This window comes from Ochotona curzoniae, unplaced genomic scaffold (assembly GCF_017591425.1).
Source record: "Ochotona curzoniae isolate NIBS_2020 unplaced genomic scaffold, NIBS_Ocur_1.0 contig_3498, whole genome shotgun sequence".
NCBI lineage: Eukaryota > Metazoa > Chordata > Mammalia > Lagomorpha > Ochotonidae > Ochotona > Ochotona curzoniae.
The window spans coordinates 28,357,829-28,384,504 of record NW_024465885.1 but is presented as its reverse complement, the minus strand read 5'-3'; the positions used below and the strand labels follow the sequence as shown (position 1 = coordinate 28,384,504).

Below are 26,676 nucleotides of genomic sequence, written 5' to 3'. Positions count from 1 at the left end.
GAATTCTCCAAGCTGACTCTAAAGGATTCCTTTCAAGATTTGATTGTTCCCAGAATAAAGATAATTCTGATGCTATATACAAGAAACAATCTAAACTGTGCAGAGGCCCTGTTTGAGCACAATAACTCCCTAAATCTGAATTTCAACACCCAGAAGAAAACAGTCTGGCTTATTCATGGGTATAGACCAATGGGTTCCACCCCATCATGGCTTCGGAATTTTTTGAGGGTTTTGTTGAATGAAGAAGATATGAATGTCATTGTAGTAGACTGGAACCGGGGCGCAACAACATTTATTTATAATAGAGCAGTCAAAAACACAAGAAAAGTTGCAGAGAACTTGAGCGGACACATTCAGAATCTTTTGGTGAGTCTAGGAATTTTCTGAACTATGCATAGTGTACACTCTTTAACATGTTGCTTAATACCATTAAGTAATAATAAAATACATTTTCCCGTAGATAAACACATGAGGATTATTTGCAATTACCCAAATGAAAACCTTGATACTGAATTTTCAATTACAGAAACATGGAGCATCGCTGCACAATTTTCATTTCATAGGTGTGAGCTTAGGGGCTCATATTAGCGGATTTGTTGGAAAGAAATTCCGTGGTCAGCTTGGAAGAATAACAGGTAAATACAAAAGAAAACAAAAATAAAACCTTTTTGAACTTACTTGTTCCAGAATGCTGTTAAGCACCAGAAGTTACTGTATTTAAAATTTGGTTAAGATAACTTTGGAGCAAGAAGAATCATACACATTTTTCTTGCATTAATTATAGAATATTAGACATTGTCTCATTTATATTCCAAAGCTTTATTTTAGTTCTTTGCAAAACTTAAGTCTTCAAGATGAAAATGAAAGGGAATAATATATTTCTGCAACTCCGTATAAATTTAGATACATTAATTTAAGAACATAGAGGGAAATATGGTTGATTACGGTAAAGATTGTCTATTCATTTATAAGCATTAGCTGGTAGAGTGCTAACTGTATCTACATGTCTACATTCTTAATTTTCGCAAACCTTGATAAGTATCCATTCTTCTAAATGTTTTTCTTGAGTGCATAAAGGGCGAGTCATGAGTTAGCTCCCAGTTTGAGGGTTTCTGGGTCCCATTTGATCTCAGACTTTGATAACAGAATTGATGTATCCTGAATACCCAGGGACTAACTAGTGTTGGCCAAGATTTTTATTCTTCTGGGAATGATGATGATTTAGAACTAGAAAGGTAATAGTTCTCTCAAAATGATTTACCTTCTTAATGAACAGTTATTAGTATCTATGTTTATGGATAATTAGCAGTATTTTCACACACCAGTAAAAGGTAATAGAGACTACAGTTAGATTTCAGGAAGGATGGAGAGGTGTCTACCTGTTTACATAGGTTGGAGCTTACAATATCTTATACTCAACTCATTCAATAAGATCATGGCTAACATTATTCTCAGGAAACATAAATGAGTTTAACTGAGGGGATATAGGATCAGAACATAGCAGCTAAACCTCAATGTACATAATCCCATTCTCCTTCAATAAATGCCCTTGTTCAGTGCAAAATAGTCCTACTTCATTCCCGTGTGTGTTTATTCATAGATAAGACTGATTGGAAAGTCTTAAAAATCAAGAAATGATCAGAACTGCAAAGACAAGCAGATGTGGAAATTCTCAATTAGAATAAATTATATCAAGAGTGAATCTGGACATTCAAATCAGGGGAATTCAGCTGAATCAGACATTAGCAAAATTTTACTTTACTCATAAAATATCTTTTTAAAAATTATTATTTCTCTACTGAGACATTCTTTCAAGGAATTGAATTTTTTAATTTCATATCTCACCCCACCCCCTGTTTTTTTTTTATTACTGTTAAGAAAACCATTAACTTGTAGTTTTAATCTCAAATTAAGATAACCCAGAAATAATATCAGTGTTCTTGATTGTTCCAACTTCATAAGGTGATCAGCGCTTCTCTCCACTCCCTCACTCCTCAGCAGCCTCATCTTCAAATACAATTCTGTTTCTTAAGATGGTATGGAAATCTCTCATGATAAATAAATAGTAAGAAAATAAAGAGAATATTTTCTTGTGTATTATAGATTTAATTTGATAGCTGAAAAGCATTCTAGACGAATAGAGAAATTTAAAGTGAAATAGTAAGGCCAGTCTGGTCATAAGAGGAACAGGTTATATTCTGTAATTTCTGTTTCTCAGGAGAAATAGTTGTTACCAAATATTAGGTTACTAATAGACTACCCATTATTACTTTTTCAGTTAAAGTTATTTTTAACATCCCATAATATTTTCTTAAGGCATCTCTAGTAAATTTGGCTTAACTTGACAATCTTTGAATATCAGTAATAAATATGTTGAAATAATAAATATACTTGATATATTTAAGTTCACTTATTTTCCATTATATTTTGAACAAATTATGTTTTGAGCAAGTTTAAACCAGCACTATGAATATATCCTAGGTTTTCAGTTCAGTAACAGTGCAACACCATAGTAATATCTAGTGATATCTGATTTTATTGGTAGTTTGATTCTTGCATTTCAGGTCTTGACCCTGCTGGGCCAAAATTTTCTGGAAAACCGCCCTACACGAGGTTGCATCACACTGATGCGAAATTTGTGGACGTCATCCATTCTGATGCTAATGGTAACCGTGTAGGATATATTGCTTAATTATTTAAGAATTGAAAAGAGAAATTTAGCCCCGAGAAGGAGAAAATAACAAAATGGGAATAAAATGATTTTAAATCTGTGATCATAGATTGGTAACGTTTTATTAGCAGAGCAAGCATTGTCTGGAGTTAGTGGTCTCCCATGCTCCTCGCCTTCAGCTTGCCTCTCAGATTTTGCAAGATGCCATGTCATTGCACAAAATGAGAGCGTGCTGAGACAACTCATCCTGTTCACTTGCTGCCAGTTTTATTGATTGCATTGTTGGTGTTTTGATGTATCTAGCTTGCGGTGCACCTTCGTTTTCTTTCAGTGCGGAGTATCAACTCACATTGAAAATACTATTTCAATAAGAAAGAGAGGTTCCTACAAAAAATACAGAATTTGTCATTGTAAATTATCTTCTTAAAAATGTCTAACATATTAGTATTTTAGATCACAGTACATTGAATAGATACATTTCATAAATGATGAACCATTCTGAGGCCTTTCTCTTGGAGATTGATAAGATTAACATTTATGGAACAATGCGTGTACACCAGGCAGTGTTTTAAGTGTTTTGTTTAAATTAATTATTGAATTTTCCGAAGTGCCTATGAGATTGATAATCATAATTGTTTGTCTTTTTATATATGGAGTAACTAAAGGGTCAGAAGGTCCATCAGTAAATGGCCCAAAATATGAAACCCTATATCTTGGTTTCAGAGTATTCACGTCACCACTACGTTGTTTCTGGAGAACTGACAGAGTGCAGGAGTTGTGGACAAGGACATGGGGATGGTAGGGCTTCTGTCTTGTCTAAAACAGAGACAAAAGGAAAGACAGTGAAACTGCAGCTGAATCCCTGCTTCTTTTGGTTCCCCTTTTCTTTAACTGGAGTGCTACAATTGCTCTCATGTCATCCTTATTTTACCTCGCGGTGACTCACGGCAGCTTCCTCTCTGTGAGTTGTAAATGTCACAGATGGCAGTATTTCAACTCTAAGACTATCTGACAAGGAACCGAAGTTTCCTGGAATATCTGTGCTGCTTATTTGGAATCTAGGCTTATCCTTTAGAAGTGAACACCAAAAGATTTGCATTTAATATGGTACCCTACCTGCTCGTGGCTGTTTTTATCCCAGCGCTTACTGTTACACCCGTATCCACTGTCTGGACTCTTCCTCTGAAACCTCAACAATTGCTTCCAATTCTCTTGAAATTAAGGAAATATAAACAATAGTGATTTTCAAAAGATTTAAATCTATAAGACAAAATAAAATCTCATTAAGATACATGCAATTAAAGCTGCAGGAAAGAGTATAATTTTAAAAAAAATTAAGTATCATTTAAAAAATGGAGATCACTGAGTATATGCAGGAGTGACAGAGACAATAGTATTTTCAGTATGATGAAAGGAAATAACTGCCAAGGTCATATCCCTGGCAGTTTCAAGAATAAAATGGAACAAATACATTTTGCCTCAGACAAATTCATAAAACGGAACAGTTATGAATAGAATGGTTATTCTTCAGGCTTAAGAAAATTATTCTTACATTGTGGCTATTTAGGAAGCTAAAAAATAAAAATGGCAAAATATGAATGGACACTGCTTGAAATATTATCTATATACAGATATTTTCTATTAAATTCATTGTAAGGAAAATATAAAAGTGACTTTTCAATACTTTTATAAATAAACTCTTCTCGTTGAATCTCCAGAATATCCAAGAAAAGAAGAATGAGTGAGTATGCAATGCCAAACTGTTCCAGGACAAAAGTACATTATATTAAAATATTACAGTTGATATGGTCAACTAAAGTAGTAAAATATAGCTGCACTAAAAACTTGAATTTTTTTACTAGTCCTTCAGCTGTGGACTATTATATGATGTGGTTTCACATAAACACCTTCAAAAAAAATGAAAAAAAAAAATACAGGTCCGGGCTGGTAGCCTAGTGGCTAAAATCACTCGCCTTCCACATGCAGAGATCCCATATGGGTGCTAGTTCTAATCCCAGCCAACCTGCTTCCCATGCAGCTCCCTGTTTGTGGCCTGGGAAAGCAGTTGAGGATGGCCCAAGGCCTTGAGACCCTGTACCAGCATAGGAGACGTGGAAGAGGCTCTGGGCTACTGGCTTTGGATTGGCTTTACATTGTGGCCACTTGGGAAGTGAATCAACAGATGGTAGACTTTCCTCTGTGTCTCTCTGTGCACTTCCTTGCTTATGTTGTGCAAACTAAGTAGAGGGATAGCTATGTTTATTTATTTGCCGCTGTCTTAATCAAATCACACTGATGCTAACCCTAGTCCTGGCGATTTCTATCAAGTTGTCTAAATTTGTTTTATCTTTCCTAAATTGTGACCACTTCTCTGCACCTTCTGTAGTACACATGCCTAGAACCCGATATCCTTTATCTAGTTACACGTTACCATGCTGTGTTACATACTACAGTTAGACCAAATTATCGTGTCTTAATTCTTAACATTTGGCCAAATATTTATCTTTTTTTTTTTTTTTTTACCTACTCTATGGCTGATTACTGTCAAGAATTCATTATGCTGTAGCAAATGTCTTGTGTCCCAGTATTTAACTCTTATGGCTCATTTTTGTTGAAGACTCACATTGCTAATTGATTTAATATTTTAACCTTCACTAGATATATCTAAAATATACATAACCTTCTGTATTATGCATGCATTTTTTGTGCTACTCTGGCCCAGAATTCTAAGACAGAATGTTTTTTATTTATCCTTTTAATGGATCTAGCTCTAACAACTCATGGGCAATGTTATCTAATGTGAGAGTAAATGATCACCAAGGTCTGCAAGATCCTAATTGACTTGGCTTCATTCCTCTGATACGCCTTTTCTATGCACACTGTACATAGAAACTGTAGTAGCCACTGTAGTCTCTTTGAATATACCGAGCATACCTACATAAATCCTTTGGCTTACTGTTTCACATCCTTCAGATCTTTGCCCAACTCCAACCTCATCAGTAGAAAATTCTCTAATCTGACTACAGTGAAGTGAGTATGTTATTGGGAATTTCTGTTCTTTAGTTTATCAATTTTTCCCGTAGCACTGATTCTTATTTACCATCCTTCATGTTAACTTGTGTTTCCTATTTGTCTTCCACTCTGAAAAGCAAATTTTTGTGTAGTTTTAGTCTTGTTTTTTACTTATGCAATTTATGGCATAAAGTACTGTGGTCGAAAAAAGATTGCTGATTTTTTTATATGTTAAATTGATTAAATGCATATTTTATAAGTGATTACTATAATGGATTACTCCCAGTAAAACATAATTTTAAAATATTATTTTTTTCAATGTACAGTTATAGAGTCACTCACAGTGGATTTGATAACAGATTTTATTTCATACAAATGTTACTGGCCTGCTTCTGCACACTTAGGCTTGCGTTCTTCTATTCTCAGGTTTAGGCATTGGAGAGCCCTTGGGACATGTAGACTTTTATCCAAATGGAGGAAGAAAACAACCTGGCTGTCCTAAATCAATTCTTTCAGGTATAGAATCTGCTTTTTAGTGAAATACAGATGATTGAAAAGAAGCAAAGAATATAAGTCATTGAGAGAACCTAAGTATCTAAAGTTTTGACACCAGTTTGATTTCGGTACCTCAGCTTGACTGTCACTACAGTACTGTACATATACACGCACTTGACAATGGCTGTCTTATGAATAAACACACGTGATCATCAGTTTGGGGTGGATTTGGCTCACATTGGAGTCATAGATAAAAATAGCTGGCGGTCACATTCCAGTTGGCTAAGTAATCGCCTCTGTTCTAAAGTCACTGAAGATAGACACCTCTGGCCAAACGAAAGATGTATAACATTGTGGAGAAGAAGAAACAGATTTAGGATAGCTGTTTTCTTATTTATTCTTGACATTGATTGGACATATTGGGTGTCGAAGATTCGAGAAGAAGTGCATGTACTAGTTATCAAATATAAACTCTAAACTTAAAGAGTTTATTAGGCTGTGGAAAAGTATTATATTTTGTTACTATTTTAAAAATTAGAAATGTTGTATACAAAGCAACTTTCAGGTTTGGCAACGCTATTTGTTCAGTAACTTTCTATGTAATTATATATTGCAGTCAACCCTTTAATATTCATAAACAATATTTGATGTATCTTAATCTTTTATTCTTCTTTAAATTACTTTACTTGATCTAAACTATCAATTGTTGCTTCATTGTGTGGTTATTTTTTTAACCCAAAAGGAATTGATTATATCAAGTGCAACCACCAAAGAGCGGTATACCTGTTTATGGCAGCTTTGGAATCAAACTGCAATTTTGTCTCCTTTCCTTGTCAATCATATCAAGATTTTAAAACCAGTTTATGTGTGGATTGTGACAAATTTAAGAAAACATCATGCCCGATTCTAGGTAAGATTTTGATATTTTATTGTATGTATTTTTTGAAAATGAATTACAATTGCATTAATATTTTGTGCTGGAAGCTAAAATATGCTTATGAACTTGTTGATATGTTGACATTTTAATAGAACTTTATCTGAGGAGATGTTACAGATACTTATTTACTAAATCTTTTAAGAACATGAAATTAGAGGCATTTGGTTAAATGTCTTAGAAAAAAATACTTTTATTTTCATTTTGTTTGACAGGCAGAGAAAAGAATGAGAAAGTGACAGAGCAAGGCAGTCAGTGAGTGAGTGATTTATTCCCCAGATGCTGGTAACAGCCAAGGTTGGACCAGGCTGAAGCCAGGAACACCATCCATGATATAGCCTGGGGAATAGGGCCATATTTATATATTTACTTGGGCAATCATCCATTACCTCAGGATACACATTAGCACAAAGTGGAGGAGTCAGAGCTTTGTCAAGCTACTCCAATATGTGGTGCTAGTACCCCAAATTTAATTCAAAGTATGCCATCTACCCATCCCATCCATTTAAATGTCTCTGTATGTTCTATTTACTGGGTAAAGTAGGTGGCATCATGATGATCCTTTTTACTGACACTCGAAATGATCTAACTGGCATCCCAGTTGTCTCCACTTGGAAACTGAGGCCCTGAGCACCTTTGTCTTTTAATGGAGAATCTTAATGAAGAAGTATTAACTGTAGATGTCTATTTACTACCAGTAGGTAGACATGTATCATATGAGAATACTTCAAGAACTTTTTGCAACAATCAGATTAAAATGTAAGTTAATTTTATTCCAAAATTTTGGAATTTTGGAATTTGTACACAATTTTTTTCTTTTATTTAAGGAATTATTTATTTTTCATGGAAAGTCAGATACACAGAAAGAGGGAGAGACACAGAGAAAGATCTTCCATCTGCTCATTCATACCCCAAGTGGCTACAATGGCTGCAGCTAAGCTGAATCAAAGTCAGGAGTCAGGAGCTTCTTCTGGATCTCCCACATGGGTGCAGGGTCCCAAGGTTTTGGGCTATCTTTTACTGCTTTCTTGGGGCGCAAACAGGGAGCTGGATGAGACGTTGAGCAGCCAGAATGTGAACTGGTGCTTGTATGAGATATCTATGCTTGCAAAGCAAGGATTTTAGCCACTAGACAACTGTGCCATACCCCACAGCTTTTCCTTAATATATATGTATATATTAATTTCCACGATTGTTTTGAAATCAGATGTGTGCATATGATACGTTTCAGTTACTGTACTAAAGTAAGTTTGCCTTTTATTCAATTTTCCGTAAATATTTTGAAGTGTTTTCGTACAGGTGCACAACTTTTAAACTATGAAAGCCTGGTAATAAGATTTAAGTACTGCAGCCTCTAATAACTTGCCTGCCAGCAGGAAGTTTTAAAGATAAAAAAAGTCATGTTACAACAGATTGCTAAGGGAAAAGTGTTTATCTGAGTGATTTGAAAGTCCATGTCCCACGTTGGAATGGCTGAGTTTAATTCTGAGCTTTGGCTCCTGACACCATCTTGATAATGTAGACCTTGGGAAATAGCGAAGAACTTTATTCATTGGTCATCTACCACCCATCAGTGAAACCCCAATTAAATATTTGCATCCAGATATTGGCCCTGCTCCAGCCATGCCCAGTCAGGCCATTTAGGGAGTGAACCAAGCACGTAGAAGTTTTCTATAAATCTGCAAACCCTTCTGCTTCTCAAACAGCAAAAACTGGAGGCAACCTAAGTAAGTTGTTTTTTGAGTGCTGTGCAAATGGGTCTTGAAAATGCACACATATGATTTGTCTATCATTAGAGGGTCATCCATCTATATTTCCAAAGACATTAAGGCTCAAGAAATGAGTAATGATTATAAAGGCTGGAATGAAACTCTCTCTCTCTCTCTCTCTCTCTCTATATATATATATATATACAGTTATTCTCACTGAATTCATTCTAGAAGAGGCTTATGCAACACAGGTTTATTAGCGTTATTTTCAAAGACTTCTACCTACAAGAGAGCAAATGAGATTCATTTTCTTTGGATCTATGTTGAAGATTTATTTGGTGACCCTTTTGATTTTCCATACAATGAGGAAACATTTAACTCAATTGACGACATAGGTTGCACATATTCACATTTTATGCGATTAATTTAACTGCTAAATTTATTCAAAGTCATGTTATAAATAAGGTTTGCATTTATGCCAAGACAAACTGTTATAAGAAACTATCCACATGATGAATGCAAAGCTCTGAAAATCCTTGAGCGAGTGGGATTCCTGGTGAATCTTGAATTTGAGTTGTTACTCCACTTAAAATAAATCTGATGTTATTTGAAAAATGCTTTAAAAGAGTTTGAAAAATCTATGAGGATGATAAAAATGAAAAAAAGAAACAAACAATCCATGAGGGTGATGATACACACAGATTCCTGAATTACTATGAGTGATTTGAAGTATTTTTATGTAATTTGATGGAAGCGCAATTTTCAGTGTTGTTTTCTCAAATCTCAGGTTATCAAATGCAGCCATGGAAAGATATTTTCGAAGAAAGAATGAATAGATGGCCTAACAGGAGCACTGTGTATTTGGACACTAGTGGCACAAATCCATTCTGTAGTAAGTCATTTATATGTTTAAAAAAACAAGCAAATTATTAGATTTTAAACAATCACTTTCACATTATCCAAAATGTTCTTTACATCTATTAAAAAAAAATCACCACTTCAAGAAACTTTAGCACTAGGTAGACTTGATTAAATTAAATACTTGATTCTTTTGATACTTGATAATACTTCCCCAACGAAGCAATCAAGGGTTATCTTCAACAAATTTAAATAATTACATTTTAGAAACTAGTGTTTGTGAGATATTTGGCAGGCAAGTATTTTCACACATTTTGTAACATTGCTTTTTTTTTTTATTGTTAATCACATTGTGTTATGTGATACAGTTTTGTAGGCACTGGGATTCCCACTACCCCTCCCACAACCCTACCCCCATGGTGGATTCCTCCACCTAGCTGCATATTCACAGCTGAGGTTCAATTGGGATTCATTCATTGCATGCATATGCCTAGCATAGAGTTCAGCATCTTGTTGTCCAGATAAGTTCAGTGGTTTCTAGGGGAGACCTTCTCTGGTCTGAAGGTAAAGCTAAAACATTACTTTTTGAAGAAATGCACATAAGAGTACAAATAAAGTTTTTGTTTCTGTGATCACTTGCAACCAGCACCCAAATTCTGAACAAAATATTAGTACCTCAAGAATTCTCGCTATTAACCTTTCACCAATTTTTTTTTCAATGTGTAAAGAACAGTATGTTGTCATTCACGTGATATTTTTCAGATATATACCAAATAATATGACACCCACATAATTTTTATTTTTTTAAATATTAAGTATTATAAATGAGAAAGCATACAGTTGTCTTTTGGGGCTTTGCTTATTTCACTAGTGATGTCCAACAGCACATATTTTGTCGTAATTGTTCATTCTTAAGGCTGAGTAATCTTCCACACTAATTATATATTATTTTTCATATATAATCAGGAGCTGGTGGATATCTACACTGATCCCAGATTCTGCCTATTGTGAACTGAGTTATTATAAACAGGAAAACACAACTCACTCCTTCATTTTTTGATTTCATTTCCTTCAAATGTATTCCCATGAATAGGATGGCTGATTCAAATGGTTGGCCCCTTTTTCATTGTCAGAGGACAGTCAAGGTTGTTTTCTATAATGATGTTTATCAATTTTTATTCCTACCAACAGTTTATTGATGCATCCATTTCTTCATGTCTCTACATTGTTGCCAACATCTATTTTTTTTTTGATATTTTGAGCAATAGACATTCAAATGGATGAGAAGACGCCTCCCTGTAGTTTTCATTTGCTCATCCCAGAAAGCTAATGATTCTGAGCATTGTTTTCCTGTGTCAGTTGGTCATTTGTACTTCATACTTAGAAAAATACCTGTTCACATTCCTTGATCATTTATTAATGGTCACTTATTATGGTCATTCATAATCATATTCATGATTGTGTGTACTGACACTTTGTGGTGTTTTTTGATCTTATATATTCTGAAAATTAGCATCCATTTATTCAATAAATAGTTGGAAATATTTTCTCCCATTCCATTAATTAATTCTTCACTTTTAGTTGCTTCCTTTCCTGAACCGCAGCTTGTTAACTTGAGTAATTCCATTGTCCATTTTTGCTTCATGTCATATCTTTCTGAGATTTTACTCAAGAAGTAATGTCAAGGCCACTGTGTTGTGCTTCTATTATTTTTTTCCTAGTAACTTGATGGCTTCAGGTGTTAAGTTTAAATACCTGCTCCATTGTGAATTGATTTTGCATGGGGTTTGTTTCAACTTCTACATCTAAAAATTCAATTTTCCCAATACCATTTGTTGAAAATTCTTTCTCCAATAAAGTATTTTAGCTCATTTATCAAAGATTGGTTGACTATATATGTGTGGATTTATTTCTGGAGTTTCTATCCTGTTCTACATGGTTATTTCTGCACCAGTTCTAGACCGTTTTGATTACCTTTACACTATGTGTTGAAATTTGGCAGTTATATTTCTGGCTTCATGTTTATTGGCAAAATTGCATTATTTTGAGTCTTTTGTGTTTCCATATGAGTTTTAAAATTATTTTTTCTAGAAGAAATGGTCCAGTATTTGATTTGGATTGCATTGAATCTGTAAATTGCTTTGGGCAGCATGTTGTTGATAATGCTAAGTATTCCAAACCACGAACTTGAAAACTTTTAAAATTTGTTTTGTTCTGTCATCTTTCGTTCCTTAATGTTTTGTAATTCTTATTGTGAGACTTTTCACATCCTTCATTAAATTTATCCTAACATATTTAAATTTGTTGTAGCTATTGTGAATGGGACTTATAGTATATGATCATTCTCAGTTAAAGTATCATTGGTATAAAGTTTTTTTTAAGATTTATTTTATTTTTATTACAAAGTCAGATATACAGAGAGGAAGAGAGATAGAGAGGAAGTGGAACTGCCAGGATTACAACCGGTGACCATATGGGATTCTAGTGCATTCAAGGTGAGGACCTTAGCCACTAGGCCACGCCACCGGGCCCGGTATATAATTTTTTGATGTATTTATTTATCTGAAAGTTACACTCAGACAACAAGAAACAGAGAGAATCAACTTAACATTTGCTTGGTTCACTGCCCAAAACACCAGAATGGCTAATGCTGGGTCAGGCTCCATCAGGAGTCAGGAGCTGCTTCCAGATGTCCCAAGTGGGTGCAGGCACTCAAGCTGTTTGACTTTCTTCTGCTACTTTCTGGAGCAGCTGTGTCTGGGATCACCTCCCGTATGGAATATTTGTGTCACAGGAGGCAGTTAAACATGTTATACTACAATGATATGTTTGCTTTTTTTTTTTTAAGAAAAAGAAATATCCCTTACAAAGGATCATATCATTGACCAACTGTGCTAATTTGATATCCTCCTTTGCAGTCTGAGTTCCTTTGATTCATTTTTCTTGTCTATTGCTCTGGCCAAATATTCCAGAACTACATTGAATAATAATGATGAGTGGGCATCCTGTTATGATTTTATACCTTATTGGCAATACTCCCAATGCTTTTGCAATCAAGTTGATCCTGCCTATTGGTTTCACTACTACTGCCTTGTGTTGAGGTGTTTTTTTAATATCCAATTTTGCTAATTTTTAAAAATCAGGAAACAAGTTTAGAGTTTATCAGATGCTTTGTCTGCATCCATGGGGTGACATCATTTTATCATGAATTTCATTGTTACTATGTATTGTATTTATTGATTTACATATGTTGATACATCCCTGTATACTTGAGATAAACTGAGTTGGTCTAAATGAATGATTGTGGCATTTGATTTGATCTTCTAGTATTTTGCTAAAAAATTTGAGTCTATGATTATCCACAATATTGATTTGTAGCTTTCATTTTCAATTGCACCTTTCTCTGATTTGTAAAAGGACAATTCTGACTTTCTTGGGTGTGGCTGGAAGGGTACTCTTCCTTTTGATGTTTTGATTGGTTTGAGAAGAATTGGTATTGGTTCTTCCTTAAAAGTTCAGTAGAATTCAGTTGTGAAACTGTCAAGTCCTGGAGTTTTCTTTGTTGTTTAACTCTTCTTGATTAAATCTTAGTTTTTATTATTGCTTTATTCAGATTTTTATGTGATTATTCCTCAATTTTGGTCGCTTATATTTGTCCAGAATTCTAAGCATTTCTGCCAACTTTCTGTTTCATTTTGTTGACAAATTATTACAGTTAATTTGAATTATCTCATTGCTTTTTTTTGTTTAGCTTTCCAATGGTTTACCAGTTTTTATTTTTTCAATAAGAGCTCTTAATTTCATTGATCACTTTTTGTTTTAAAATTTTATTTTGTTTATTTTCTCTCTAATTTTAAATATTTCTTTCCTTTTACTTTTGGATTTGACTTATTCTTGTTTTTCCAGATTCTTGATACACATTTTTTGGTCTTTCATTTAACACTTTTCCAATTTGTCATAGGATACTTGTTGCTATAAACTCTTCTTTTAACACTGTCTTGGCTATACTCCTCAAGATTTAATATGTTGTTTTCATTTGCATTCATTTCAAGACTGTTTCACATCTCTTTTGATTTCCTTTAACCAAATGTTCTTTCAGGAACATTGTGCAGTCTCTAAATACTTGCATTTTTCTAGTTTATTTTGTTGTCAATTTCCAACTGCATTGCATGGTGCTTAAAAAAGATGCATGTTTTAATTTCAAATTTTTTAAAGGTTTTGAGACTTACCTATATGGTCTACACCATGGGATGCTTCATGTACTAATGTAAAGAAAGTATATTTTCAGTTGTGGGATGAACAGTTACCATTTGATCCTTAGTGTTGGTTAGCTTTATTGCATCTTTGTTGTTGTTTTTGTCTCATTGATCTGTTCACTAATGCTGATGGAGTGAAGTCTGTCATTGTTATGGCACTGGAGCTTCTGTCTCCCTTTAGACAGATTGAAACATTTGTGTTATTTGACAAAAGTCCTTGCATTTGGCATATATACATTTCCTGTTGAATTGATTCCTTAATCATTGCATAATAATTTCTTTGCTTTAAAGTCTATTTTGTCTTATATCAGCATATCTATTCCTCCTGGCTTTTGGTTTTTCTTTGACCAGAATATATTTTTCCATCTGTTCTCTTTAAATCCATGTGTATGTTTATTGGTGAAAAGTATTTCTTTTAGGTAGAGTATGTAAGAGTCTTATATTTTTAAATACATTAAGTCAGTCTATATTTTTTATTGTAAGCATTTAATCTAATTACGCTCAATGATATTGGTAAGAAATGATTTACACTTAAGTGTAACTTGTAGGTCTTGTCAGATGGTGATAAATTGTTTACATTTTTGCTTGTATTGTAAGCTCTTTATTTCACCGTCATATGTACAAGAACTTCATTTGGTAAAGTGATCTGGTGTGCAAGAAATTATTTTTTCTCTTAAGACTTGTATTATATCTCTTTATTCTCTCCTTGTCTGTAGGTTTTACGTTAGAAAAAACCCTACTGTCAACATGATAAGAATTCTTTTAAAGATGTTCTGATGTGTCTTTCTTGAGAACTTTTTGATATTCTTTTGTGTTTCAATATAGAAATTGAAGTATCAGGTGATCTTTTATGATCATGTCAATTTGGGATTATGTGTGCTTATTGTATTAACATGTCTATGTTTTTGTTTAAGTAAATTTTCTGCAATGATTTCAGTGATTATATTTTGTAAGCCATTTTTATTTTAATTTCGTTAGGGATTCCTGAGATGGTGTGTGTGTGTGTGTGTGTGTGTGTGTGTGTGTGTTGATTTTCTCCCATAGATTTGAGCAATGATTTTGATCCTTCTCATTTTTTTCTTCTTTTTCAGATCTGAGATATTTTTAAATCTGCATTCTAGATCAAATATTTTTTTCATGTTCATCATCATGTCTATCACTAAGGGTTGGCACTGAATTTTTAAATTTATCTATTGAATACTTATTTTCTGATCTTTCTGTTATTGCTTCTTTTCAATATCTCTTTGCAGAATTTCCAGTCCATGGCAAGTACTCATTTACTTATTTCATTTAACTCTTTTTCCTTGTTTTTGATGAACTTTATGAACATTTCTTTGAATTCCTTTTCAAACATCTAGCTCATCTCCCCTTATTCACAGTCCCAAATTAATGTATTATTGTTCGTTTCGGTAAGCCAGTTTTATTCTTTGTTCATGTTTCTTGTGCATCGATGTTGACGTTTGTGATCCATGGAGTTTCTTGTAACTCTCTCCTCTCTGCAGCACGAGTTTTTTTTTTTTTCCCCTCTGGTAATGTAATTCTAGGTCTTTGAGAAATGTACATTTGAGCTTCAGAGGTGTGCGCTGGGTGAGATGAGGGACTGTGGTCTGCTGTTTTCATGCGGGGCAAGATTTCAGAGTGACCCCTGAGATGCTGTGGTGACCTGTCTCTGGCTCTAGTCAGTGAGGACTGGGATGTTTGAGCCCGCTAATTTGCAGCACACCTCACCCAAGCAGCTGTGCTCACTAATCAAAGCCCCACCTGCTCCTCAAAATATCTCCCAAATAGTCCACAAGATCTGTCTTCAGTGTATGTGGAGCTCAGTGTCATTACATTCATACCAGGCAGTTGTTCTGGAACAGTTACTACACACAACGCTTTTGACCCCGTGGCTTATACCCCAAATTCAGAGTTACAGAGTACCAGGGCACTACTATCCATCCTACAGGGTAAACCATTTCTGGCCCCAGTGTGCTTCAACTGCAAAAAACCTGCCCAGTCCCCCTTTTCTTGACACATTTTAGTTATGGCCCTACAGCAGACAGAATAGTACTTTGAGGAGTGAGGCAACTTGAACTCCCATTCTGGAGAAAAGTAATTACTCAGTCCCCACCAGCTCTCTATGACAGATTAAAGTCAGCATGGACCACGGAGTTCTACCCGAGTTAAAGCCATCAGTGGTAGGGGCTGCAAGCAACAGCCTCTCAACCATCCTTGGCAAGATGGTATTTCCAGCCAGGAGCTGGCCTTATTGATGCAAAAGGGATTGTGTCCTGACACCAAATGGTGGTTCTGTCGTCTCTTCTTGCTGTCTCACTGAATCTCAATAGTCTTTTGTCAGTTCATCACTAAAATTTGTTCTAAATCAATCCTCTGGAAATGGGTTCTTCCTCATTTTCTGGTGTTGTTCTTGGCCAGTGTCAGTGGTGCGGCTTCTTGCAATTCAGGCATCTTGGGTTTCCAGCCATATGTTGATCATGCTTTAATTTTAGCAATATAATGCAAGCTTCAAGTGAAGGAACCCTTTGCTGAATCTAAGGTCCTAAATATGTTCACTTATTGTTTCCAGACATTTTATAGTGTTATGTGTTATATTTATGTGTGAATTCCATTTTGGTTCAGTTGTTACATAAGATAATTGCATTAATTTTGTTTCAAGTTTTGTCTGAAGGAAATTTAATTTCTCCATCCTTTGTTGAAGTACTCTGGCAACTTATCAACAGTTAAACATGTTGAATCTATGTTGGGCCTATATTCTATTCTCTATTTAATTAAGTTTATTTATATGCTAAGCCATTTCCCAATATCACACAATATTGATTATATAACCATATAGATAACCATACAGTAGGTCTTAATATTATTTAAGGTAATATTTTTTCTTTTTAAAACATTTTTGTTATTTTAGATATGTTTGTGTAGGTATATTTCCACATAAGTTTAAATTGTAAATAATTATCCATGACTACAAACACTTGGTTGGGGTTTTGATTTGCATTAAATTAACTCTATAGATTAATTTGAGTAAGAACCAATATCTACAGTGTTGAGTTTTCTAATTGATGTACATGGTAGTTCTTTCTGTTTACTTTGCTTTCTGTCATCAGTATAATGTAACTTTCAGTATATACTGCTATATTTGCTTCATGCATACTAACTTCTTTTTTTTAAACTGATGCCAGGGGCCTGTTGTGGTACCTCAGTGGCTAAAGTCCTCTTCTTGCACATGCTGGGATCCAATGCAGGTTCCAGTTCTAATCCTGGCACCCCACTTCCCATCCAGGTCCCTGCTTGTGGCCTGAAAAAGCAGTGGAGGATGGCCCAAAGCCTTGGGACCCTGCACTCATGTTGGAGACCTGGAAGAAGCTTCCAGCTCCTGGTTTTGCATCAGCTCAGCTCTAGCCAGGCAGCTTGGGGAGTGAATCAACAGAGGAGGATCTTCCCCTCTGGCTCTCCTCCTTTCTGTATATCTGGCTTTGCAATTAAAATGGATAAATCTTTAAAAAAAAACAACTGATGCCAAAGTTGATTTTTAAAACTTACATTTACTATGTTCACTATAAACATATAGAAATAGTATTGAGTCATTTTTAATCAGCTTGTAAATGACATATCTATTTTTTCTAAGATGTTAAAATTACATTGGAATGGTCTATGTAAACTGATTTCATATATAAGTATAAATGGTTTTCTTAATTTTGTTCTTGTATTTACATGGTTTTTCTTTTCACTGCTTTATTATAATGGCTAGAGCACCAGGATCAAGGTAGAGAGTGATGGGAGCAGTCTTTTACTAACTGGAAAGTAACCTATAGGCTGTACAACCTCATTAGTGAGTTGTTTGGTTTTCTCTGTTCTACTGTGTTTTCTGGAGCGGCTCGTACAACAGTGATGCTAATTCATGCTTAAATATTTGCTATATTTTTTCAGTGAAACTATTTAGGTCTGAGGAGTACCCTTTCAGGATGTTTCTATGATGAAGAAGGATGCATCGAGAATTGACCAGCAGGACTTAGACGGTCTCAGCTTTATTGGCAGTATCCATAGCACCATAGTCAGGATTCAGTTAGGCTCTCTTGTTTGTATCAGATCTGATCATGACATTGATCTTGATTACATCAATGTGATGGAGCTTCTCCATTGCCCACTCAATCTTTTGATTATTCGTCATGGCATCCACAATGAAAACAAACATATTATTGTGTCTTCTTTATTCTTCATGGAAGAATCAGTGCTCAAGGGGGCACTTCCTGACGGCAGTGTGATAGAATTTTCTTCTGGGGTGCTCCTTTAACAATTATTGGATAGTCATTAGAATGGCCCACAGCGCCTTACACTGTCCGAAAATGAGTAATACATGGTTCTCCTCTTCCTCTTTCTTCTTCATGGCTATGAACACCATTCAGTGTTACTTCATTGAACTTTGTGGTCTTTGCTTTTGTTTCCTCTTTAGCAGCAAACGGAGCCACTTCACCTTTATGTACTACCTTAATACAAAAGACTTTCTTGAGAATTAAACTTACAAAGTTAAGTTTTGTAAATAGCCTTAGGGCGACTTAGAATCTCCATCTCATCTTTGTTGAAATTTTGTAGTTTGTAATTTTCAAGAAATGTATTTGCTTTGTCAAAGCTGAATTAGAAGAATTAGGTTGTTCAAATTCCTTTTTAAAGTATGGACTAATATGTTTTTCTTAATCAGGAAATATTTGTGACTTTCTAAGTTTTATCTGTAAAGATAGACAAAATTGTTCAGCAACCTCATTAGTTTTTATTCCAAGGACTCATTGTTTAATTCACTTTCTTTTTACTGTTTTCCTTCAGCAAATTTTAATAACTTTTGTCCTGTTCCATTTATTATTATCTTTTCTTCTTCAGTCTTTGGGTACTTTATTTATATGTTTGTTTATTATTTTTTAAAATAATGATTACATGTCCCGGTACCCAGGGATGGGGAACTGCCACATCACATCAACCCGGAGTCTCCATGTGTGCATATTCCGGGGGTTCTGGCCAAGCTATTTTGTTGTGTTTTTCTTCCAGCTGTTTTTAACAATCAACGTTTAGTTTAGATATCACCATTACAATACATATTCAATTACATTTAGCAACTTCTTTGTTGTTGTTGTTGTTGTTATTTCTTGTCTCTTCCCCCCGCCCCTATTCTTTCCTTGGGATGCAGTTCTTTTCTTGTAAATATGTATCTTCCCAGTGACTTTTCAGCAGTAATCACTCTCAGGCCTTTTTTTTTCTTCTGAAAATGTCATCTTTCCCTTACTTAGAAATGAAAATATAACTCAGGATACATTGCTAAATTAGAAGTTATTTTTGTTCAACACATTGAAAATAATCTTTTGTTTTATGACTACTTTTTCATTGCTTACCACTGCAATTCTTTCCTTGTTGAAGTGTTTATCTCTCAGAATTACTGAATTATTTTGCTGTAGTTTTGTTTTCTGGGGTCATTGTCTTTTTTCTGTGTAGATTAAAAATTATTGAAAAAAAATCTGTGCTATTTAATCATAAAGACTTGTGTCTTCCTATATTACACAAAGATCTCACCAATCAACACTTCGATGTCTTCCCTTCAGAAAAAGTTGATCCTGAGACCTAGAACCATAATTCTGGAGAATTTTTCTGTATGTTTTGGAGATTCTTCACCAAGTGAAGTTTTATTTAGTATCAGTTAACTTTATTTATTTATTTATTTATTCATTCATTCATTCATATTATTGCAAAGTCAGATATACAGAGAGGAGCAGAGACAGAGAGGAAGATCTTCCATTTGATGATTCATTCCCCAAGCGGCCACAACGTCCAGAGCTGAGCTGATCCAAAGCCAGGAGCCAGGAGCCAGGAGCTTCTTACAGGATCCCATGCGGGTGCAGGGTCCCAAGGCTTTGGGCCATTTTCCACTGCTTTCCCAGGCCACAAGCAGGGAGCTGGATGGGAAGTGGGGCTGTTGGAATTAAAACTGATGCCCATATGGGATTCCGGCCACTAGGGGAAGGAAGACTTTAGCCACTAGGCTACTGTGCTGGGACCAGTTAACTTTTTTTTTTTTTCAATCTAAGATTCATATGGAGCAGGAACAAGTTGGAGGAATTTTTCCCATTCCCCATTCAGTGATTAGTCAGAGAGCTAAAGTCCCTGGCTTTGTACAGGAACTTTCAGTCTGTCACTTGGCCTGTCACTTGGCATCATGTTTCCTGTTTCTGAGCAGACACTGGCACTTTATCCTCTGTTTCCATATTATAGCTAGTTTTCAAATTCCTAGTAGGATAGGTGCTTATTGTATAATATCTCAGTATGTCATGCAGTCAGAAACCATCTAAGCAAGTTCACGTGCCCATTTTATGTACAACATAGACTAAAGTATTTCATCTGAACCTAGGTAGTCTTTTCAAAATAAGAAGTGTTTTTTGGGGCCAGCCCAAAAGGCTCATCCTCCACCTGCAAATGCTAGCATCCTACATGGGCACAATTCTAATTTTGGTTACTCTGCTTCCTGTCTATTTCTCTGTTTATGGCCTGGAAAAACAGCAGATGATGTCAGCGCTGGCTGTTACAGCTATGTGGGGAGTGAATCAGAAGATGGAAGACCACTTTGAGCTCTTTATAAATAAGCCTTTCAAATAAAAATAAATACAACGTGGAAAAAGAAGTGTTCCTTTATATCTCTTGTGTAAAATTGATGAAGTCAAAATTTAAATCTATTACCTTAGTTGAGGCAGTAATGAATATGGACTGCATTACATCGGTCTTGACTATTTCATAACAACATTTATCAGCATGAAACGTTTTGTCTATTTTTTTTTTTTGAAAATGTCATGGATTCTGCTTTCTGTTCTATAGTGGATGTATTCATAAAAACTCTCACACATGCATTGTCTTCTACAGGAGTGTGCAAATAACTTGGGATAAAGTAGAGTCAAACCTGCCCATGTATGAATACAAGCATGGATTCTGTATCCGTGTCTCTGAAATCTGTACTGCACCTAGTTTTATTGAGGACTTTTTCAGTGAGAATTACTTTAATGTATTCTATGTAATTTTATTTAAGTCTACAATCGTTCTTGAGCAGCCAGTAAAATGGAAGATTATTTTTGCCAAACAAATTAAATTGGGGTTATTAGCCCAATAATTAAGGAACCTTACTATAATTATGCTAGTTTATTTAAAAAAACAAAAAAAATCACTTAAATCTAATTCTGAAACTTTCTGATTTGAGGATAGTTAATATTTAAAATCTATTTGGCCAAATCTTCACAAAGTCCATATCTGCCTGTTTTTCATTTGTTTTTAAGTCTACTCAAAACATGACAAAATGGAAATGCAACATAGTGCCGATTGACCAAATGAATAATTTTAAGTAATGCTATTTGTATATGTAATATAAACCCAGACTACATAATACGTAGGTGTTTCATGTAGTAAAAATGTTTAAAATTAATATGAACTCTATTTTCTATTTTTCTTTTGTAGCCTATTATTTTGTTCTTAGCATAGTTTCTCTGGATAACACTATGAATGCTGGTAATCTCTCCCTTAAATTGTTAAACCATCTTGGAGTGGCTGAAGAGTCAAAGCTCTATGAGTAAGTCAAGTTCAATGTATTTTCTTTCATGAATTAAATGTCTGTTTTCCTAAGAATACAGTCATGCATAATCCAAATAATGCAGATTAGATATCCAAAAAATATAAAAATGTTAAATATTAATAGGACTTCATATGCTTGATATAATTTGTTTTACAGAGAAAGTGAAAGAATAAAAGAGATTATGTAATTTTTGTTATATGATTAGCTCACTACAAAACTGAAATTAGTAGAAAAGCAAAACATTTTCTTTTCTTTTCATCATTTCACTTCTGCTTCAGTATTATTCCCACCCGTTTGATTTGTTACTTTTCATGTTTTCCAAACCATTGTATTCACAATATTGTAAATATGCATTTACTAAATTTTGCCAGTAGCAAAGTGATATAATTTTGGAATTTCATAAAACCACCCTCAGGCATAAAATCCTCAAATAATTTGGGTGAACTGTGATTTTTTTTCAATCTTTCATCTAATTTATATGTGTTATGTACAAGTATGCATGTATGTATTAATTAAAAAATACATATTGATTGATTTGAAACGGAGTTAGAAGTGGAGAGTTAGAAAGTGCTGGAAAGCTGGTACTGTGATAGGCAGAATCCAGGAGCCAGGAGCTTTCTATAGTTCTCCTTTGTGGATTCAGAAACACCAACACTTGGACCATTTTGCATTTTCTCAGGTATATTAGCTGGGAGGTGGGTTAAAAGTAGAGCAGCGTGGACTAAGTGGAGCATGTGTGAAATGCTGCAGTTACAGGTGGTGCACAACACCCCAAAGTGTTTAGCTTTTTCATCTGTGTGTTTGAGAGAGACGCAGATATAATGGAGGAAAGAGAAGAGAGAACTAATAGGATTAGTTCTATTCTCTGGTACAAATGTTCACAGCAATTATGGCAAGCCTGGAGCTAGAGCCATCATCTTGAAATTCAGTTCTGGTCTCCTAGGTGAAGGATAGGGACCCAAGTGCTTAAGCATCTTTGTTGCCTGTCAGAGTTCACGTTAGCAAGAAGCTAGAATGAGAAACAAAAACTCAGATTTGAACTCTGAAGTGGGATGGAGGTGTGGTAACTGATACTTTCAATCACTGAACCATTCTTTTTTTCTCTGTTTTACTTATTTTTAATGGTATGTACTCTTTTGAAAAGCTTTCTTAGCTTTTGAATTTCTTGAATGCATATTTTTCGTGTTTAATAGATTCTAAAACTAAGACATTAATTTGCTCTTAAACAAAACTGATATGAAAAAAAGTTACTGTTGATATGGTTACCAAACAGTTATGTTAGACTGCTAGAAAGTCAGTAAGTACTGGAGTTACTTTCACAAGGCTCACAGGAACATGAATAGAATAGAAACTTTTTTTGTTGTTGTTATGGATAGCTTTACCACAACTCAATTGAAATTCTAAATTGTTAATGGCATTGAAATTTCAGAAGGCACAGTTGGTATCTCAATCTTTACAACTGTCACAGTGCCTGAATTGATTAAAACATTGCTTAGAAAATTAATGTGCAAACTTATTCAACCAATATATGTGATCCAGGGACAAAACTTCTTCGCATTTATTTGTTTGTGTATTAATATTCTAAGCAATGGTAGTATTACTTCACTCTACAGTTAAAGTATTAATGCTGAAGTATTAGCAGTGCTTAGAAATATTGAAACAAAATGAAAATCCTAGCTAATACTAAATACTGCTTGGTTAGCAGATACAATTTTTTTAAAGCTTGGAATCTAGAGGTAATTATTTGTAAACATATAAGGTTGAAAAAATGTTGAGGAACTCAGCACTTGGCAAGAATACCATCACTCATAGATCACCATGTTCGCCTTTAGAAATAATATCCTGTGTTAAAAAAAATCATACTCAGTTGTTTTAAACTCCATAGATAAATACTTTAATATTAGATTATATAAGTTTAATTTTCTTAAAGTCCATATAGGTATCACAGTAAAAATTTAGTGGTGGAAGGAATTGAAAATTAAAGAAAAGCAAGTATTCATGTTCTTTCTCTTCTTTGTTTCCTGAGAGTGATTTCAGTTTACTGGAAAAGGGGAAGGAAAGGAAAGAGGTGCATATACCTTATTATTAATACATGTTACCTTTATTTTTATTTATTATTGTCAGAAATTTACTTTATTAGGCTTGAATAAATCTAACAATATAAATCACAAAAAGGGGGAAAGGAGAGAGAAACACTCCACGTGTTAGTTCATGACCCTCATATCCGCAATGGTTGCAATTCACCCAACCTGTAGTCAGGAGCCAGAAACCATCTGCAAGAACCAAAGCACTTGGAGCATCTTCTGTTGCCTTCCCAGGTTCGTTAGCAGAGGACAGGATCAGAAGCGGAACAGCCGATACAGGAACCTGAACCCCAATATTGCACCAACACCAATCTTTCTCCTTTCCTAAAGAATAAGCAGAACTTCAAGAGAAGTTTCATCAAACCCCTTTGCCTCTTTTTTTTTGAAAATTATGAGAAACTGCGTGTTATTGTAGCAAGTGATATTATTCTCCTATAATTTGTGACTTTAAGTCACTAAAAATTGTGCATATATCTTATTAGAAATAGACAGTTGACTTTTATCTATTATTTTCAGTAATGTAGTAGATTTGAATAAGTCTAACAACATATCTCACCAAATTTATTCAGATGTTTTACAAAATAATGGCAATCCAAAGTGAAATAGATAGGGTGATTATTCTCAAGGATGTCAGAGAAAAATGAGGGAGACTCATGCATAACCACAGTTGTGATGATGTGTTCCACTTACCGGGTTGCCAGAGCCGAGAGGGGGAAAAAAAGCAATGTTTGAAAGTAATTCAATATAATCAGGAAACAAGAAGATACTTTCAAAGACATGGGTATCAAAACTTACTTCAGTTTAGCAATGATGTATTCAACACAGGTCCTAGAGCCTTTGTTTCAGATTGTTCAGGAGGCAAAGGAACCACAATTTTTGGTTTCTTTGTAAACCTCATATCGTCTGTAGAACATTATGAAATAATGGGCCATTCAATTCAAATACTACTTCACCATCTTTTCAATTTTTAAGTTTTCCTAATACAAAGAGTGCTGGTCTATATATTTTACACATATAGTTCTATGAAGATAACATCAGTCCCTTCTTTTTTTTTTTTTCCTTTAAATTTTACAATGAAGAAACTTAAAATATGGGCATGAATACTCACATGTTATAATCTATCTGCCTAAATCAGTTGAAAGTATTTGATTTTTTTTAAATTAAAATATTTGTTAATGAATAGGCTGGCACTATGGCAGAGTAGGCTAAACATTCTCCTCAAGTGCCAGTATTTCAAAAGTTCACTGGTTTGAGTCCCAACTGCGGCACTTATGATCCAGTTCCCTATTTGCTATCTTGGAAAGTAGCAGAGGATAGCCTAAGTGCTTGGGCCTCTGTATCCACGTGTGCCTCCCGGAGGCAGCTCCTGGATCCTGGCTTCATATTGGACCAGCTCCAGTCATTGCAGCTATTTGGGGGGGTGAAACAGTGGATAGAAGACATTTTCTCTCTCTCTCTCTTCCAAGTTCTTGAAAGAGCCTGATGTAGCTCCTGGCTTTGGCCTGGCGCGGCTGTAGCACTGTGGCCATTTGGGAAGTGATCTCTGTGTCTCCCCCTCTTTACAAGTCTGTCTTTCACATAAATAATAAACGAAAACAATAAATAAAGTAATAATATATATTTTTAAAAGTTTCATTTTTTGTTTGCTCTCTTTTTTTTATGAAAGGAGAATTTGGGGGTTGAAGACTTATTTAGATTTGAGCTGTTGAGTTTTAGGCAGCTGTGAGATACGCACATTGATTGATGTGTAGCAGCGGATGTATTTATCTCAAACTCATTTTATCAACCTCAATCAGAGTTAAAGATTTGGTGGCCTTGAGCAAACTATTTAAAAGCTTGGTTTAAATTTTGTGGGAGAAAATCAGTTACATATTTTCATCTGGCATGCTCAACGACACTGCCATCCATGAGCAGAGATGGACTTAGAGGAAAGATGATGTTGTTTGGGTTTAGCTGCTGAGAGGATCCGGAGCAGGGACAGGTTAGAGATGGCGGGGAGCGCTGGGTCCCACTGGTTTCTCCCCCATTTCTATGTGTGGTTGCCATCTGTACTCAGGCAAGTCCTCTCCATTCTTTCCTACTTTTTCTCATGTGCTTTCCACTCCTTTACCATAGCCTTCCATCTGTTTTTACATTTCCTTCCCACCCCCCAATGCCCTGCCTTCTTTTTATCCTTTACCCTAAGTTTTATATACTTTAAAAAAGTGTAGAAGGGGATGAACAGTTGCCCATATTGCAATAAAAGGCTGCAGACTCACAGCTGTGAGGAATGAATGGAATGCAGAACAGGTACACAGCTTTGTTTCTATGTTGGCTGAGTACTTCCTGAAAGGATCTGTGGGATAGTTCAATATGGCCAAGTACATGAAGCCTTACTACAACTCTATGTACATGATCTGGCCCCTGGAATATATGCTACTAAAATAGTGCCTGTAATTTTTGCTTTGGAAATTGTATTTCATAAATTCATTAATTTCATAAATTACTCAAGTAATTAGAAAATTCTCTATAAAGTAGTGCAAGAAAAGGAGCTATCTCATCTTTGAGGAAATCAAAATTATTGAAGAACATAAAAAAATAGAAGACTATTTATCTCATCTTACATAAATATTCAACCTAAGTGCCTATTCTCAAAGGACATTGATTGCATCTCTTTTTTTTCCCAGAAAGAATTTTCAAAAAGTTTCCATGTGGAGATCCACACATTTTTATCACTGTCATTATTATTGTATTGTAATTTACAATCTAAGTTATTATAACAAATATTATGCTTGCCTTTTTCCCTCTTTGGTTGTTTTCTGTATCCCATGAACATTACATTGATTTGAGCAATTTTTACCATGTAAATATATGAACCCTCCCCCCCCCTTTTTTTTAAGGAAAAGCCAACCATTTCATGAATTTCAAGAAGTCAAGATTCTTGTGCAATTTTTCAGAGATGTTGTAAATATCTCCAGCATTGTTCTGACTTATTTCCAGAATTCAGAATTACAATGTTCCTCATGCAAATACAGGATTTGGAGTCTCATGTTAAAATCACTGACATATCCAGAACGGTAA

At 34.8% G+C, this 26,676-nt stretch overlaps 1 protein-coding gene across 1 annotated transcript; it reads left to right on the top strand.

Moving 5' to 3' along the window:
• The first annotated feature begins 54 nt into the window (after nucleotides 1-54).
• LIPI (lipase I) lies at nucleotides 55-26,676 on the top strand. Its single transcript, XM_040980419.1, has 8 exons — nucleotides 55-366; nucleotides 527-635; nucleotides 2,565-2,666; nucleotides 6,110-6,199; nucleotides 6,921-7,088; nucleotides 9,609-9,713; nucleotides 21,418-21,529; nucleotides 26,496-26,676. The coding sequence occupies exons 1-8, from the start codon at nucleotides 70-72 to the stop codon at nucleotides 26,674-26,676; spliced, it is 1,164 nt and encodes a 387-aa protein (XP_040836353.1). The 5' UTR covers nucleotides 55-69.

What these genes read in the sequence shown, in the direction of transcription:
- LIPI (XM_040980419.1), top strand. Translation starts at nt 70, where the DNA reads ATGCTATATACAAGAAACAATCTAAACTGTGCAGAGGCCCTGTTTGAG. An exon ending in CATCCATTCTGATGCTAATG is followed by an intron (nt 2,667 to 6,109) that starts GTAACCGTGTAG and finishes TTCTATTCTCAG; the next exon opens with GTTTAGGCATTGGAGAGCCC. An exon ending in GAAGAGTCAAAGCTCTATGA is followed by an intron (nt 21,530 to 26,495) that starts GTAAGTCAAGTT and finishes CTTTTTTTTAAG; the next exon opens with GAAAAGCCAACCATTTCATG.